Source organism: Aptenodytes patagonicus, chromosome 3 (assembly GCF_965638725.1).
Source record: "Aptenodytes patagonicus chromosome 3, bAptPat1.pri.cur, whole genome shotgun sequence".
NCBI lineage: Eukaryota > Metazoa > Chordata > Aves > Sphenisciformes > Spheniscidae > Aptenodytes > Aptenodytes patagonicus.
This window is the reverse complement of record NC_134951.1, coordinates 8,782,929-8,800,536: the sequence shown is the minus strand read 5'-3', so window position 1 is coordinate 8,800,536 and position 17,608 is coordinate 8,782,929. Positions and strand designations below refer to the sequence as shown.

Sequence of the window (17,608 nt, the reverse complement as noted above, 5' to 3'; positions counted from 1 at the left end):
TTCATCTGACTAAATGTAAATGTTTGTATTTAAACTAGTCACTCTAGCTTGCTTTTGCAGTCAGTGGAAAGGAATAGGCACTTATTTAGTTATTTAATAGGGGTGGTTCACCACGATCAGTTTTAGAAATCTGTGTTAGGGCATGAGTAATCTGCTGTAGAAGTGCTTTTCTTTTTTTGACTGATCATACAGGAGTCTAGATAACAAGTTCAGTGTAGACACCTGCATTTAGCCAAATGAAATTTACGTTCAGTGTCTTTGATCCTTAATTTACTTTGCAAGGTTTTTTCTTTCTCTTCTGTGTGCATGTATAAATCTACGTGCTGTGTAAGACACTGACAGGAGACAGTGATGCAGCCTTTTTAGTAACTGAACATTTTCATATAAAAAATAAGCATTTCTGAAAACGCAGCTTTCCATGGGATCCAACTGGAACAGCAAAGAGAGCCTGAAGCAGTTTTCTTTTTTTTTCCCTTCCCAGTTTTCCTTAATGAATATAAATGCTCTTTAGTTGTATTTTCTTCATCTTTTGTGTGGACTGTGCATGTGTATTAGCTAGATCTGTTGTTACTGCATGGTTTTTAGCGTAATATGGTTTCTCGAAGAACACCCTGACCACAATTAAAGTAGAGGCTGGTCTCTTTGTTCCAGTCCACTGGCAGCCATTAATAACAACTGTGGTAAACTTCACTCTAGGTCTGATACTTCAGAAGAAATCACGAGGGTCCAGCCAACCCTAGGATTTAGCTATAGTGTAAAACCATGCCACAGATTTTACGGTTAAAATACATTGAAAGTAGTGAAGACAGCTTTCTAGTTGCGCAGTTTCTGACACTGCAGAATGTCTCTGTATTGTATTAGAAAAGAAGGTCATTAGTGTTCTTTGTCAGAAATTATGTCACTCTGCTTGGTGGTCGCGTTGAAATGCTTTTTTTGTAGGAGTGACCTCCACAGGCTTCTGAACTGTCAGTTCCATCCCTTATGATTATCTCTTGTGTTGCTTTGAATATTAATGGCACAAAGCCATCCTTGTCTGCAGTGAGCACAATCCAAGAAGAGCCTACAAAAATTAAGCAAGAAAAAGAAAATGAGTGTACTGCTCTGGTTACGTAAAATGTACAAGCACGTTTTAAAAAGTCAGCCGGCATGCGAGCAGAGCAGGCTTTCTTTTTGTGCACTAAAGCCTTATTACGGTAATGACATTAAGGTCTTGACAATCCATGCTAAACACACCATTGTGTAAATGCGAAGGGGGGCTAAATGAAAGGTCTTGAAAGGTTTGAGGTATTTTGTCCCTTATTTAAATTAAGTTGAAAAACAAGGTGCATCTTTGCCAGTTCTGATAAACCATAAGTATCTCCATTTTCTGAAAACTCAGCCAGCCTTTCCATGCTGACTTTTGTTCTAGTGACATCTACTTCTGCTTATCCTTTTTGCTCATCTGCTCTATCCAAATGATAAAGAAATCATAAAACCTGAAAAAATTGGCAAAGAAAATGATTGTGCTGTAGTTGTTCTAGAAGGAAGTGGGGGTTTCCATCTCCTTTACTGTCAAGCCAAGATTGTTCAGTATGTTTTCAAATTCATATAGCAAATGGAAGGAAGTTACACCTTGAAGATGATTTACAAAAGATATGATTTACAAAAGATGATTTACAAAAGATTACAATAATAAAAATTCTTGGCCTTTAATTATTTATCAAATTTTCTCATAAGAGAATGAACAAAACCTGAATGATATTTTTAATCCTTTTTTTTCTGAAAAAAAAAAAGGCAAGATTAAAAAACAAAGACATCAAAATCATTCAGGTTCACTTTCTGTATTGCATAGAAGCAGAAAATAAACCTACCCCCCTTTTTTTTTACTTTCCTTTGCAAATCAGCTTGACAATGAAGCTATATGTACCATATATATTTTTTCTAGTGATTAATCTGTTTCCTTTTGGACTGGATATGGCAGTTCTTACAGAAAATAGTGAATTCTCTATTTGTCTTTTTTTCAGTTTGACATTTTATAAAAAAGAAAAAAAATCTGTGGCAACTGAAAAGCATTGTGGGAGCCCTTGTATCACACGTTTTTCTTAGAGCATATGGTCCTGTCATTACTGAGCAGGGGCATTAGCTGGGATCTGAGGTAAAGAAAGCCCTGTTATGTTCTGTTGTTGCAATTTTTAATTTTGGGAGGTAAAACTGTGTTTTGAAAAGGAATGTGAAAAAAGGAAGTGTAGAAAATCCAGAAGAACCATGCTTAATTTTTGTCAGTCACAACAAAGCATGTTCCTGGACAAGGCAAATCTCCCCTCCTTATACTATTAACAAAGCACTTTTCCAGGCTGCTACACTATTGTATGTTGTCATGTCACCTGTTACATCATAAGAAGATTGTCATTCCAAACCATGAATCTTTAATCTTCTACTCTTAATACTTTCTTTCTAATTCTGGACAGACTTCAGATTCTGTAAGCAGTGGGCCTGAAAGTGGAAATTCTGCTGTCCGAATCGATAGTTACATTGTTGGTCAAATTGATAAAGCATACTCTTTTGTCCCACTTTTGGGACTTTTTATTTTATCCATTGAAATGTTTGAAATTCTCTGTGTCGTTGATAACACTTGCTTTGAAACATATCCCACAAAATATTTCAGTGGTGGAAATACCTTGTGCAGTATGTAGTACCCTTTTGCTATGCACAATTACTACGATGATGACCCGCCGAAAAGAGAGACTTCTGTGTGCTAATACCAGAGCACTATATGACAGGCTATATTTAGTACAGGTAATGGTATTACAGTCCTGGGCTTAAACTGCACATGACGAGGCCAAGTTCATTGCTCGTATAACTCTGATGATCTTAATAGCCTTGCTGTGGGTATGAATTTGGCCTACAGTTGTGAACTTCTTTTTCCCAATATATTCCAGTTTAAGTGTTTATTCATAGCAAAAACTGCCAGGCTGTCATTGCAATACAAGCACGCTCTTCATTACATCCCCTTTAATTATACAGTATTAAAGGATGGGAGTGATAGTTTTAAACATTACAGTTAATATTCATGCCTTGCAGCAAAGGAAAGATGTAGGAATATAAACCTGTATTGGTCAGGACTGAATAAAGAGCTACATAACTACTTCTGCCCCAAACCTGATAATTTTGCAGGATTTTGGTGAGTTTTAGAAAGATTCTTGTTTCAGTTGTTCTTTTTGCCATCAACAGACAGACTCAATTTCAGAAAAGCCGAGCACCGCATTGAACAGAAAGAGGGACATGTTAGGATGATTCTGAGACACTGTCTTTTTGATATCTCTGAAGTCTAATGCAAGAAATTGGAGTGGTGTTCTAATTAAATATTAAATATTCAACTGTTCTATAGAGCTGAAAAGAGGTTTTCTCAGGTCCATTATTATTTTCATACTGAATTCTAAATCTCTTTTTTCATTATGGGCATTTGTTTCCAAAATCAAGGAGTGGAAGTACAGGTTAAAAATGGCATCCTCCGTGCCATGCAAGGGCAAAAGCCTGCTGGGAAATAGGTCAGGCCTCTACGGCAAGAGGAGTATTTTCATATTTGCTTCCACTGCACTGTACAGTCAAGAGAGATTGTTGACAAAAATATGAAACCTGCATATCCTCATTTTCTCGTACAACTCTCAGAAACTGCTGTAAGCCGGGGGAAAACTGAAATTGCCCAATGTGTCTTGGATAAAGGCAGCTCTCCTGATCTGTGTTGTATTTGTAGCCCCTTTTCTTCATTCTTGTGGTCTCATCAACAACAAGGAGATAAGCAGAATATGAATGGCAGAATGGTGCATATTTTACATCTCTCTTTCCCACTGTCCTTGGTGCCAGCACCAGTAACATCCCAGGCCTAGGTTTTTTTCATCAATAAGCCTATTGTATAGCAGTCTGGTATGTAACATCATTATTTAGAAAACTGTAGCTTATATTATTACTTCCCTTTTCTTTTTGATTTCACCAACAGTTGAATTAATTTCTCATAAGACAGAGTATACCGATTAAGCCAATGCATCTCAGCCTGTCAGGGGCTAAGACAAGGGGCAAGACAGAGAGTAATTTATGGATCTCTCAGTGTGGAAACCATGCAAGGAGATCATAATTACAGACAACTGTTGTGTAGCATAAGATCATAATATACTTAGACTGTGATGAGAAAAGCCATCAGAAGCATTATAGAGAAATGGCTAAAAAATAACAGTACATATGTTGCTGAGAAGCTAGCATACGTGAACAGACAGGGACAAGGTAATGCAGAGACCAGCCTGGGGCTAGGATTTCCGTAGCTGCTTCTGTCCTTACAAGTTAATCAGAGGTGGGTGGTAGAAATGTGAGATTGGCAAATTAGAACATTGAGTTTCATTGTTTATCTTGCATTAAAATAATCCCAAGTGCTACATGATACATATATATATCTATCTATCTCATACTCTGAGAATGAATTTTTCTCCAGCCTACCCTCTATTGTGAGGTCTGGGACATGCTTGTAAAGATGGGCAAAGCAAAATGCCAAAAGGCCTCAAGGAAGCATTTCTGTTTGCAGGTAACACAGTGTACCGATTATTTTCTCAGCCTTCCTCTGTAGAGGCATCTAACATATTACTCTGGTAATAGGTAGTTCTGCAGCTACTTAGCATTTAAGTGATTTCAAGAGACACTCTGTCATATTTCAGACAAAGGAAAACACATACTTCTCAAAAAAAGTTAGCTATCTCAGTTTACTACACTATAGGGTAATTATTCTACCACAAATGCCTCTTTTATGCTAAAAATCTCAGGTGAAACCAGATACCGGAAATAAAAAGAACATACCGTGTTTCATTTCAATAACGGGCAGATCAAACAGCTGCTGGACTAAATTCAAATGGATCTTGCCATCACAGAGGAGAACATCTTTTGTATCTTCAGTAACTGCTCCATTTGAAAAACTTTTCTTCAAATGCATATATGTAAAAGAAAAGATCGTGTTAAAAGCTTAGACATTGTGCCCGAGTTCCTTTAACCATCCCTCTGCTCTTACTCCTTTCAGTTCTTTAGTCATTGTGCTTTTTCTTTGTCTGTCTTTGCTACAATTTATAGATGACACCATCATGCAGTGTAATTCTAAGTGCAATCTCATAGTCCCATGTGAAGAGGAATATGCCTCTTTGCTTTTTGCTTTGTGTGCTTATGCAGCTCAAAACTGCATCAGCCCTGCATATATAATGTATTAGGTCATGCATATATGTGTCCGTTGGGCCTTTCTGCCTGAAGAGTCAATTCAGTGGAAGGGAATATATCATGCCTGGAATAAAGTTGTCCAAGATGCTACCAGAGCAAATGAGTACTCTGTTCAGTTTCAGTTGTACGTGTGGATGATTTTGATAGTCATTGGTCAGCTATTCCACCCCAGGAAAATAACCTCAGTTCTGGCACAGAGAGAATTGCAGAGACACTGGACATAGCGACAGTCTCTCTGAAAAGCTGTCATAACAAGGTAGCTTGGGAATCCTGTGACTTTCTTTGAAAGAGAGGGAATGTATGGATTTACAGCCCTGGAATTTGCTCTGACATTCACTAAAAGAACACACTTGAATATAAAGGTGGCATATTCGTGCTTCATGAAGTTTAGCTGGCCTTGAGAATTGACACCTTTGTGTTCCGTCATCCTGATTACTGCAAAGTGCAAGGGCCACAAAATAGTTGAGCTAATACGGTTATGGAGTGGATATATATTTGCATTTACATTTTCCTATCTGCTGTCATTTGAAAGTCATTTTAGCATTAAAAATTTTCCAGTGACTCAATGCCATTATAAAATATATGTGAATTGGACATTTTCTTCTAAATAATCTTGCTATGCTTTTCCTGTGAATTTCATTTTGTTCTTCCCTCTCCATACTTTCCACCTGTGTAGTTCCCATGTGTTATGTTTTTCTTTTTCCTTTGGCATCCCTTATGTTTGCAGTACCCCCAGATTTAACATATTTGTTATTTGAATGAACAGTCTATTTATCCCACTTCTTAGACCTTTTGGTTTTGTACATTCAGGAGGGATCCAAGTTAACGTTTTAGAATGGGTCGAAAAGATGTCATCTATCCTAACTCCTGTTCTAGTCCTACCCTGTCTGTGTCTACTTCATACCCTTGAATCTTTCCTGCTAGTATGAAACTTACAGTTGAATGAATTCACAACTGCATCTTCTATTTCTGTGCACAGTAATCTAACCTTTGACTAAATAAGTGTCTCTTTTAATGCTTGTTTTCATTTCTAATTGTGCTTTTGACTCAGTCGCTCTCTCAGTGAACACGTGCTTTTTTTGCTGTGTAACAACCTTTCTAAATCAATCACTTTCATTTTTCTGTACATAGTATGGATGCTGTCATGCAACCACATTGGATTCTGTAAATCAGAATGTCTACCAACTGTTGCAAAAGTATTTTTTCCCCACTCTGTCATAAATTAGCCATGCAGATAGTCTATGGCTGATTGTTATTTATTTATGTGTTATGATTGATTGAAGATGTAAGAACCGTAAAAATCTTTCCGTTAAAAACATAAACTTCCTGACTTTCAAAGGTCTTATCATCTCTTTCCCCATTCAAAACAGCCAGAAATGTGTTGCTGTGTAATTAATAGGGAAATATCTAAGGAATGCATCAAAGAAGTATCATTTTCGCAGTCATAAACCTATAGTAACTTTTTATTACAGCTATAACTATGTAACAGAACTTTGTCATTTTTAGGTCTCTTCAAATTATATAGTACTATATTCTATTGAACTTAAATACACTTAAAACTCAATGGGCTGAATGTTCAGCAACGAGCATGTGCTTTGCATTTACATTGCAAAGATGCTATTTGCCTGTATAGGTATTTGTGCAAAGCTTTTCATTGCTGCATATTGTGGATTAGCACATCTAACAACTACTTTGTTTTCCTGGATTCAGGTTGAAATAGCAGAGTTTATTCAAACTTGTACTTCAGTTAATGAATTACAGAAAAAGGTGGACTGTAAATGAGGCAGGCACATTGCCTTGACCCGAGTGGTTCATTTTTTCACATAGATATGCTTCGGCTCAAGAATAATTATAAAACAATCTAGCTCTGCCTCTGTTGACTTGAAATCAGTTGAATGGAAATGTATACTAAGGATGACTTCGTTCTAGTATGTTTCCTACGTAGCCTTGCAAGTTATTATCAGAACAGCCATTAGAAGTGGAAGACATTTTTGCGTATACAAAACTACATGGTATCTATTTTTTATCCTAACCAGTTTTTCAAGTACAGACCTCAAAGCTTAAGTTTCCGAGTTGTTTGTCTTTCATCACTTGTGAGCATTCATATTAGCTATTCTCTCTGTCTTTGTCATATACTTCTGTTTATAATGATAAACTTAATCATCTTTACATTTTTTTTTGTCTGCTGGCGAATTCTGTCAGGTCAACAATCTTCCTCTGTTTTAATCTTCTAATTATTTAGCCTTTTTTGTTTAATGTTTAAGTGATGATAACACGCTTTCTCTTTGAGAAATATGTTCATACACCTCTTATCATATCATAGATTAAGTGATTTAAACCCATGCCTTCTTGAGAGGTAGGTAACTGTTAGTATTCCCTTTTTATAGATGGTCAAACCATTACACAGGAAGATTAAGAGATTTACTCAAGGTCATAGAAGTAATTTGTGACAGAGTTAGAAATACAACTAAAATCTCACCTTAGTACTTCCCATTTTCATGCCTTAACCCAAAGACAATTTTCTAGTCAAATCTAAATTTAATCCACCTCTTCCCAAAATATGTATCTGGTTTTGCTATGTTGCTATTTATCTCCAATAGAAGCCAGACAACTTGCCATTCTCAGATTAAAATCCCCTATTGTTAGTTGTTTTATCCTAAACCGAAGTTTATTGGTAGACTAAGAACATATTAATCACAGAAGAAACAAATCTATTTCCACAGATGTGAGTGGATATTTTCAGATTAAGTTTCTTTAGCCAACTTCCTGTAGTATGTCAAGTCCAACTCTCCCTCAACAAAAATCCAACAGAAAGAAACCATCAATTCAAGAATTGTTTTCCTTCATCCGTGTCAGCCTGCCCCTTGATCAGATTTTAGAGCCTATAAAGGGTCTTCTAGGCAGCAGCCAGCCCATCACAGCGTTGCCAAACTGTCTTTCAAAACTCATGTTTTGGAATGCCAATATATACGAGAAGAAAATCATTTACTAAGGCAAAAAGGGTTCCTGGATTAGATGTAACACACTGTATGTCTGCACCATAAACAAACATGTCTTTTATCACTTACCTGAACTCCACTGAGCAGTCAGCTAGTTCTGCCTCTTGACCTTTTTCACTATTTATCTTGTATTTCCTAATGCATTGCCTATACTTGCCTGGATGCTAAGATCATCTTCATGAACTTAAATTCAACAACTGATGAAACAGTGAGGTAAATAAGAATATGCTACCAGTCAGAATTGTTTTTACTAACACTGGGTTAGTGATCAATTGCAGTTTGAATGTGTCTTTCTGGCACATGGATATCTAGAAATGTAAAATGTTTTCCAGATGAGGCCTCATGGCTGTGTTGCCCAGTGTTACATTACGTACAGGATGCACCTCACTGATGTACCCACAGACTGCCTTTGTTCTTTTCATAAACGTATCACATTTTTGATTCATAGTCATCTTGTAGTCACTTAACATGTGCAAGCTTTTGTCATCCTTGGTTGTTTCCAGCTAATGAATATCCAGTTTATAGCAGAAATTCCTTCTATTAATCCTGGAATATATCACTATGCACTTCATATTAGTTCATTTCAATCCTTTTTTTTTATTCTAGATGCTAATATCATCAAATTACAGGTGCGATATCCTGATCCTCTATTGAAAATACTACTGACTTTATGCCATACGCAGATTTTATTAGCATATCTCATCAGAACATTAATGAAACTTTTAGATTAGCCTGAAGATCAATAATGAGAAAATCCACTAGTAAATTTCTTCCATTTTCTTTTCTATTACTGTAACCGTTTACTGTCTTCCTTCCAGCTAATTCCTTAACCATCTTATATTTCTTCTATTAATTCCTGTTCTTTGCTGTTGAACAAATAATTTCCCCTGTGGCACGATTTCAAGTACTGTACTGAATTACAGGTATTTTAAATATTCTTCATATCCTTTGTGTTAATAATCTGTTCTTTTATAAAGGAAAGGTATCAGGTTAGTCAGTCACATTTCTGCATTGTAAGATGAATAGGGCTGCCTAGAACTCTGTTTTCATTTTCTTAAACCCTTGATTTCAGCTCTTTGTGTTGTGCTTCAGTGGTAATTTCAGTTTTGATACCTTAGTACCCATTAGTCAGCTTGCTTTTGCCTTGCCCCCACATTCATTGTGTGGGATGAGAAAAAACTAGTAAATTGAATAGACGTGGGGGTTCTGGCCCAGAAGACAATGAAAATAGAGTTAGATGGCTAAGGAAGAGCACTGAAGAGGAAAGAGAACAATGATTTTTGACATTTAAAGTACTGTGTCTCATTAAGCCTTGTGCAGCATTGCCACAGGTAGTATTAATTAGGTTTGGCAGCCTGCACTGCTCCCCTTTCCTGTCATGATTTCTACTGTTGCTGTGATTCCTGTCTGATTTTTAGAATCATAGAATCATAGAATCATTAAGGTTGGAAAAGACCTCTAAGATCATCAAGTCCAACCGTCAACCCAACACCAACATGCCCACTAAACCATGTCCCTAAGCGCCTCATCTACACCTCTTTTAAATACCTCCAGGGATGGGGACTCAACCACTTCCCTGGGCAGCCTGGTCCAATGTTTCACCACTCTTTCAGGAAAGACATTTTTCCTCACGTCCAATCTAAACCTCCCCTGGCACAGCTTGAGGCCATTTCCTCTCATCCTATCGCTTGTTACTTGGGAGAAGAGACCAACCCCCACCTCGCTACAACCTCCTTTCAGGTAGTTGTAGAGAGCGATGAGGTCTCCCCTCAGCCTCCTTTTCTCCAGGCTAAACAACCCCAGTTCCCTCAGCCGCTCCTCAGAAGACTTGTTCTCCAGACCCCTCACCAGCCTCGTTGCCCTTCTCTGGACACGCTCCAGCACCTCAACGTCCTTCTTGGAGTGAGGGGCCCAAAACTGAACACAGTATTCGAGGTGCGGCCTCACCAGGGCCGAGTACAGGGGCACGATCACTGCCCTGCTCCTGCTGGCCACACTATTTCTGATACAGGCCAGGATGCCATTGGCCTTCTTGGCCGCCTGGGCACACTGCCGGCTCATGTTCAGCCGGCTGTCAACCAACACCCCCAGGTCCTTTTCCGACAGGCAGCTTTCCAGCCACTCTTCCCCAAGCCTGTAGCGCTGCATGGGGTTGTTGTGGCCGAAGTGCAGGACCCGGCACTTGGCCTTGTTGAATCTCATACAGTTGGCCTCGGCCCATCGATCCAGCCTGTCCAGGTCCCTCTGCAGAGCCTTCCTACCCTCGAGCAGATCAACGCTCCTGCCCAACTTGGTGTCGTCTGCAAACTTACTGAGGATGCCCTCGATCCCCTCCTCCAGATCAGTGATAAAGATATTGAACAAGACCAGCCCCAACACTGAGCCCTGGGGAACACCGCTCGTGACCGGCCGCCAACTGGATTTGACTCCATTCACCACAACTCTCTGGGCCTGGCCGTCCAGCCAGTTTTTTACCCAGCGCAGAGTCCACCTGTCTAAGCCGTGAGCCGTCAGCTTCTCGAGGAGAATGCTGTGGGAGACGGTGTCAAAGGCCTTACTGAAGTCCAGGTAGACCACATCCATTTTTGGTGGGTCCTGTTTGATCCAACAAACATTTTGGTGGAGATCTTAATATCTTTGCTTGCCCTTATGTGGGACATTCCAATTGCAACCCTAATTAACCTGGCAGAGAAGTATAAGCCTGTAAAATGTTTATGTTGGAAGAGATCTGAGGTGCTCAGGGGTGCTTAAATCCCAGTGCAGTTTGTATTTCTAGTGCACATCAGCATTTCAGATTATACGATGCCAGGATTTCTCTACTCTTGGCTCCCTGATAATAGTTCTGCAACTACTGTTTCAAGTATATTGTCATCTAAGAGATATCCTTTGTCCTCATGGTTGTGCTTCCATGATCTTTATGTTTTAAGTGTGGCAGGTTTTTAACTCAGATCTTTACTTTCTTTGCATAGTACGAAAACTTGGATTCACTTTTGACATTACATATTCTTTTTCATTTTTGACATTACATATTCCTTTTCTTTTGTGTCTATGTATCCAACAAACAAATCATCTGCTCTGATAAAAGAGATTGTGTCTCCTCCTCAGATCCCGCTTGTCTGCTATTGATCAGTTTCAGAACACTGTTGTCAGAACTTGTTCTTAACAAATTCCACAACCTTTGCTCAAAATGTTACCCATGCGGTAATCACACCTTCTCTTGACTACTGCAGGTCTTTCTTTTACGGTCATCCTAAATCTCTTCCTTCTAAACTTCAGGACAGCTGACTAGTTTCTTACTCCAGGGAGCAGTCATATCACCTTCCTCTTCCATCATTTTCATGACTTACTTTCTATTGCTCAACCCAAGTTAAAATTGCCCTTTGGATTTCAGAAAGGTTCGTGGTCTTATTACAGCTGATCATTGCAGCCTGGTCTTTGCTCATTTTACTGTGCCACCCTTATACCCCCCTTCTTTATCTCTACTTCATGTATTTCTATCAGAAGAACTTTATTGCCATATGTTTGGATCCTTTCTATTCATCTCTCAGCTCTATGTAAAAAAATTGTTTATTTTATAGCTGACCTTGGCAATAAAGTTTCCCATAGTAAATTGTATGAAGATGCTATAAAAGTACAAATTGACTTGTATGCAATTATTGGTGAGTGCTAAGAAAAGGAAATCATCGTGACTAATTGCTGAAAAGATATTTATTTCCTATTTAATTATGCAATATATGCTCTCAGTGATATACACTTTTGACATAATACTGCTTGTGAGCAAAATGTAGGAGTTTTAAGATATTCTTCAGATTAAGATGAATCTTATTCCTCCTGGAGAGATTTGCCTAAATGCCATTAATTTCAAATCCAGATTGGCTTTATTTCCACTGTAATTAGCTTTTGAATAAAGCTAGCTTAAATATTCTGCAGCTGTTTCTTTTCTGGGGGAGAAGGATGATAAAAGTATCTTTTTGCAAAATGAAACAGAAACAAATCTGTGACAGATCCTCATCTCTTTTTTTTTCTTTTTAAATAATATCCTCTTATTGCATTTGCCTGTCTGCCCTCCCACACTATCCTGAATCACAAGTCTGTATGTGATGAAAGAGCAATAATATTTGCTTTCCAGGGTTGAATGATCAAGTCACCTCTGGTGGCTGAATGCTATTACACAAGTGATAGTGCAGTGACATTTCCAAAGTGTGAGTGATCATGTTTTTCTTTTATGGCTATGGGCTACAAAGAATATAAATTCTGGTAGTACTGCATGGGTGTGACTTCAGAGGAGTTATAGGTTATACAGCTCTAACAGAATAAACAAAGGTTTTGAAGACTATTTAGTAAGCAGGCATTATGAATTATTAAGTAATACACATTCTGTTTTATATTATGGTTTTCTAAGCAGAACTGGAAACACACATAAATATGTCAATAATGCTTCTGCACAACAGTGTTCGTAATTGCCCGTTAATTATTGCTACATTTTATCTATTATGTTTTAAACTTTCCTTTTATGTTTTTAATGCATAAATATGGTTATGCAGTACTGATCATTATATTTTATAGTACAATAGATTTCTCAGTCAAGATTGAGCCTCTGCCGTGTTGGGGATTATACAAACACTTAAGAAGACATGCACTTGGCACAAAAAGCTGAAAGATAATGGCCATATTATTGACTGGACTGCAGTGTTCCTAAAGCTTAGAATGTTTTCCACAGGCTGATATTTATATCATAAGGCATAAAGCTATTTCCTGACTTTTTGCACTGCGAACACAGATCCTGGCTGGAACCCACAGCCCAGCTGGTCTCTGAGCTCACAGAGTGCTAATCAACTCCTGAAGGAGGAACAAGGTTCAGATGTCTGAATCCAAACTAATCAAAACAACTATTTTCTGAGAAAATTATTAGCTGCCTATGAAGCAAATATTTCCCTGTCTAGAGGCCTTTTTGCCATCAGTCTTTTTTTCATTATTTTTTGGCATCGTGCTGTGATCCTGTTAGATTTCAGAAGAGGGGCTGAACTATGCAAGGCATTAGTTGAGACTTACACAGAAAAGCTATGTGTGTCGGAAAGACATTAAGTGGCACTTCTTCTGAGTCATTGTAATGCGGTACTAGCGGTGCTTCCTGCTGGCTCGATGTGAAACTAACCTGTTCAGATAAATAAGAGTCTTCTTTCTAAATGTAGTTAGTCTAGCAGTATTTTAGAAGCAGTAATTTTTTTTTTTTTTGCTTCCAAAGGAAAAAAACAGGGTAATTAATTCTTACTGCTTGTGCAAGAAAACGTGCACAGTGACTTCAGATCTTAGATTAATGTTACGTGTCACAAACAAAACTTCTCTATGGAAAGGTTAATCCAATTGAATCCAAGAGATAGACTGCTTGCTAAATAAATAAGTTGATTTATGTTAAGAAATCAGAATTAATTAGAACATGCTGGAGAACAGAAGGACTTGCTTCTTGGCAAATAAAATCCTAAATTATTTAAAATAGACATGTTGCTTTTTTTCACCAGAATTTGTATAATGTATTCAAGTTAAATTGTTGACTAATTCAGATCAAAAGCTTTGCTTTTATCCAGAGTACCTAACATACTAGAATCTGCTTAAATGCCAAGTAAACAATTGAAAGTAATGAGTATGATTGAATTGAGTCACCATTCCCTTAATGAGTGTTTAAAGAGGGGTCCTTAGATGTCTGTATGGATTCCTTTAAAGTAAAAGGAAGTCAAATTTGTTTAAGAAGTACATACTTCAGCATCATCACAATGTAATCTATTACTTTGACATAACGCCGCTTATGTTGCCGTAGATAAGAATAAATTTATAATTGGCATCTACATCCTGAAAGGGACCCCAGTTTTAGCAGCAATACCACTAGCATCAGCATGACTAAAAATATTATCAGTATGAAGTTAATATTACTGCAAATAATACTAAGAATAATAGCCAGAAATAATTACCCAACCTACATTCCTTAGTTGAAATTCTTATTGAAGCCAGTAGGAATTTTACCAAAACAAGGGTGGGATAGGAACATGATGATTTGACATTCGTCTATTTATTTAATGAAATGATAATTACATATTGACAGATTTTTTTTTTCCCCCCAGAAAAATTGAAGTGGTAATATGTTTTACAAATTGAGTACGTCCAGCTCTGTGAAGATCAGTGGTGAGAAATTAAAGTAGAAATAAGCCAACTTCATGTCATGCCTGTCTGAATTTTCCATAAATTGAGATTCGATACTTTGTTTCAGCCTTCATGAGGGTCTAGCTATTTTCAAACTTTGGATTTGAGCTTGGGTTTGAATTTATTGTGTTTCTGGTGGGCTACTGTACCACCCTACTCATAGGCTTATCTCTACACTAAACTAACATATAAACCTTTTGTACATTAACAACTGTGTGGCTCTGTTCTGTCTCTTTGATAGATGCACACAAAATCAGCAAGATCCAAGACATTTGTGCATAATCAAAGAAGAATGAACAGACACAAATCTCCCATGTGAAGTATCCTCTAAGTTACCCACATCATCCTGAATTATTGTTTCATTGACAAATTATAATACCATTTTAGATTAAGCTTGATGCCAAACTCAGGTTACATTTCTCATGGGTTGATAAGAATTAAACTGCATCCTCTTGATTTAAAGCTAAATAAATACAAGATTGTTTAAAAATTCAGTGTCCTATCACAATATTTTTAAGCTGACAAAAAAGTTACCTGGTAAGTGATATGAACAACAGGCGGTTCTTGTGAATATGGATAGGCTAAAGATATCCTCCTCCCATTTTTAGCGAAGTCCGTTATTTCAGAAAGACTCAGTTGTAACTCATTGAAGCTGCCACAAAGTCTCTCTAAATTTCTAGATATTTGACTCATTCCCCTTTCACTTGGCAAATTGTTGTTTTTAGGAGAACTTGATGTTTCTTGGATCACGCTGAACTGCACTTTAGGGGAAGCTGGTCTGCTGGAAAGCCTGGTAGGTGTTCCAAACCCAAGAAGAGACACTGAACGATTGGTGGGTTCAGCATCCAGTGTTTCCAAGGCCACCAAGGGGTCACTTGGGAGCCTTTTTTCATCCAGGTCACTCACACTTGATAAAGAGCTCTGCTCATAACTAGGGCTCTTTACTTCTTCGATCAGTCTTCTCCTACCACTAGGAGATTGAATAACTGTGCTTCTTGGTATTAACAGCTCCCTGCTTTGAGGTTGGTCTTCTGTAGCAAGATTTTCAAAGAACTTTCTTTTTCCAGGTGTATTAACAGAGGATTCAAAGTTATAAAACATATTCTGCTTAGTCTCAGGCAATGCTGAAGAATTTTCTTCCAGCATCAATTCTTTGATCATCAGACGCATTACATACCTCTCTGAACTTGAAAATGGAATGAGACTAGGCTCAGGGAACTTTTGCTTGCCAATCAGAATCAATAGGAGTTTATCTGTCAAAAAGCACAGGCCCTTTGGTCTTTCATTTTTTTCCAGCTGGATTTGTTGAATATGAGGCATGCAGGAAGAGGTTACTGAATACACCAAAACAATGTTAGAAGTATTAGAGGCTACTGCCACAATCTGAGCTCTAAGATCAAAAGCCATTATATCAGGAACCAGAATACCTGGGATGGTGACTTTTCTGGTGGTGGTTACCTTCCTCTCAAAAGTCACCAAGATCAAGTGAGAAGAATCTTGACCATTTGATGGTGCAGAGTCTTTGTGTTTCAGAGTAATAACAGGACTGGGATCAGACCGATGGTGGTTTGCAAGGGTATGGGTTAAATCCACAGGACCTGATGAAGAAGAAGCAACTGAATCAACACCTGATCTACCTGAGTCTGTGGACTTTCTTCGCAGGTCCATGGAGTATTCCTCATCACCAAGCACCAGAGCAGACTGTGAGATTAAAGAACCAGTTTCTATACCAGATGGCATATCAAATGCAATGCCCGCATTCAAACCACAGATATTATCTAAAGGAAGCTCAGTAGCTACAGCAATTTGGAAATCCAGTGTGGCTTCTATAGCACAGATATAACCTCCCACATCAAAGACTGGGCAAAAGGAGCAGGTATTTAGAGTTTTCTGAGCATCATCCCATATGTAGGAATGCAGGGCACTGCCTATAGCAATTACTAAGCGATTACCATCCTTAGTCCAGCAAGCACAGTGGATAAGCCCACTGCTTTTGATATCTGCTCTAACTCTAGTATTGTCCATACGAACAGTATGCAAGACTGAAGCATCTCTTTTTGTAAGCACAGCCAAGACCTCCTTCTTTGGATGCCAGACACAGCCCTGGGAAAGCAGTGGAAATGGCTCACCAATTTCACAAGTCTGAGAAATCAAGGGTTTGTTCTTCTCTGCAGTGCTGTAGCACAGCTGCCAAACGCTAACATGCTTTTTATGCTGAACAGCGAGCAGAGCTGGGGTGTCTGTAGAGCAACACGGGCCCCAGTAAAGCCCATGAACATGTTCAAATTGACCAACAACACTCGAGTCTCCAAACTTTAGCTCTCCGTTATGGTAGTATAAAGCAGTCAGTATCACTTGCTTCCCATCTGTCCAGGCAATTCCATGCATGGGGTGGATGGCCTGATACAAAGCATTGAGGCCAGTTCTCAGCAGTTTTGCCTTTCCCAGCTCCATCTTTTAAAGCTTTCTGTCTACTGGTGGCTGTTCCAAAGTAGAGTATCCATGGAATTCACTTGCAGATCACGATGAGGAAAATTTTTTCTCGTATCTCCTTCCCTTCCTTTCCAGAATCAAGCTGTTTTTTCTGCTAATAATCCAAGAGCCTATATTGTGAACTCCTTCCCAGTAAGCCTGCAGCTGCTCTTCTAAGTATAAATCCATGTCAAAGCTGCTTTTGCTACGTCTTTTCCTGGGAGGAGTTACCGTCTTCATGTGATGGCTAACAAGGTTTAACCAATTACTGTACGTTTTCATAGAAGTCTATTTTTAACTCTTCACTGCTGAGAGTATATTTAAAAATAACACTCTAGTACCTCGACCTTCAGTGAATGAAGGTCTTTGGTGAAGGCTGGACAGACATACACTGTTAAGCCTAAGTATTAAGCTACAGCCTCGAATAGTGACCTGACACTTCTTTCAGCCAGCCTTTGAAAGATAAAAGAAGATTTAAATGTACCTGAGAACTGTACAAGGCAGATTGCAATCTGTGATGGACAGCATCTTTCAAAGATACAAGATCCTAAATGGCTATGAAAGGAAAGTAGAAAAGGGAAATCGTGCTCTGTTCTGTTAGTAGTTACAAGAGAATGAAGGAAGGTAAGATTTTAAAAAAAAAAGGCAAAATAGTCTAGAAGCAAAGACAGCTGATTAGTGTTCATTTTACTGGGACAGATTTCCTAGCTACA

At 38.3% G+C, this 17,608-nt stretch overlaps 1 protein-coding gene across 1 annotated transcript; it reads right to left on the bottom strand.

The window, feature by feature from the left end:
* Positions 1-893: 893 nt before the first annotated feature.
* Positions 894-16,877, bottom strand: LOC143158955 (WD repeat and coiled-coil-containing protein-like). Its single transcript, XM_076335423.1, has 3 exons — positions 14,958-16,877; positions 4,822-4,942; positions 894-1,060 (listed from the first exon to the last, which is right to left on the bottom strand). The coding sequence occupies exons 1-3, from the start codon at positions 16,875-16,877 to the stop codon at positions 894-896; spliced, it is 2,208 nt and encodes a 735-aa protein (XP_076191538.1).
* Positions 16,878-17,608: the final 731 nt, after the last annotated feature.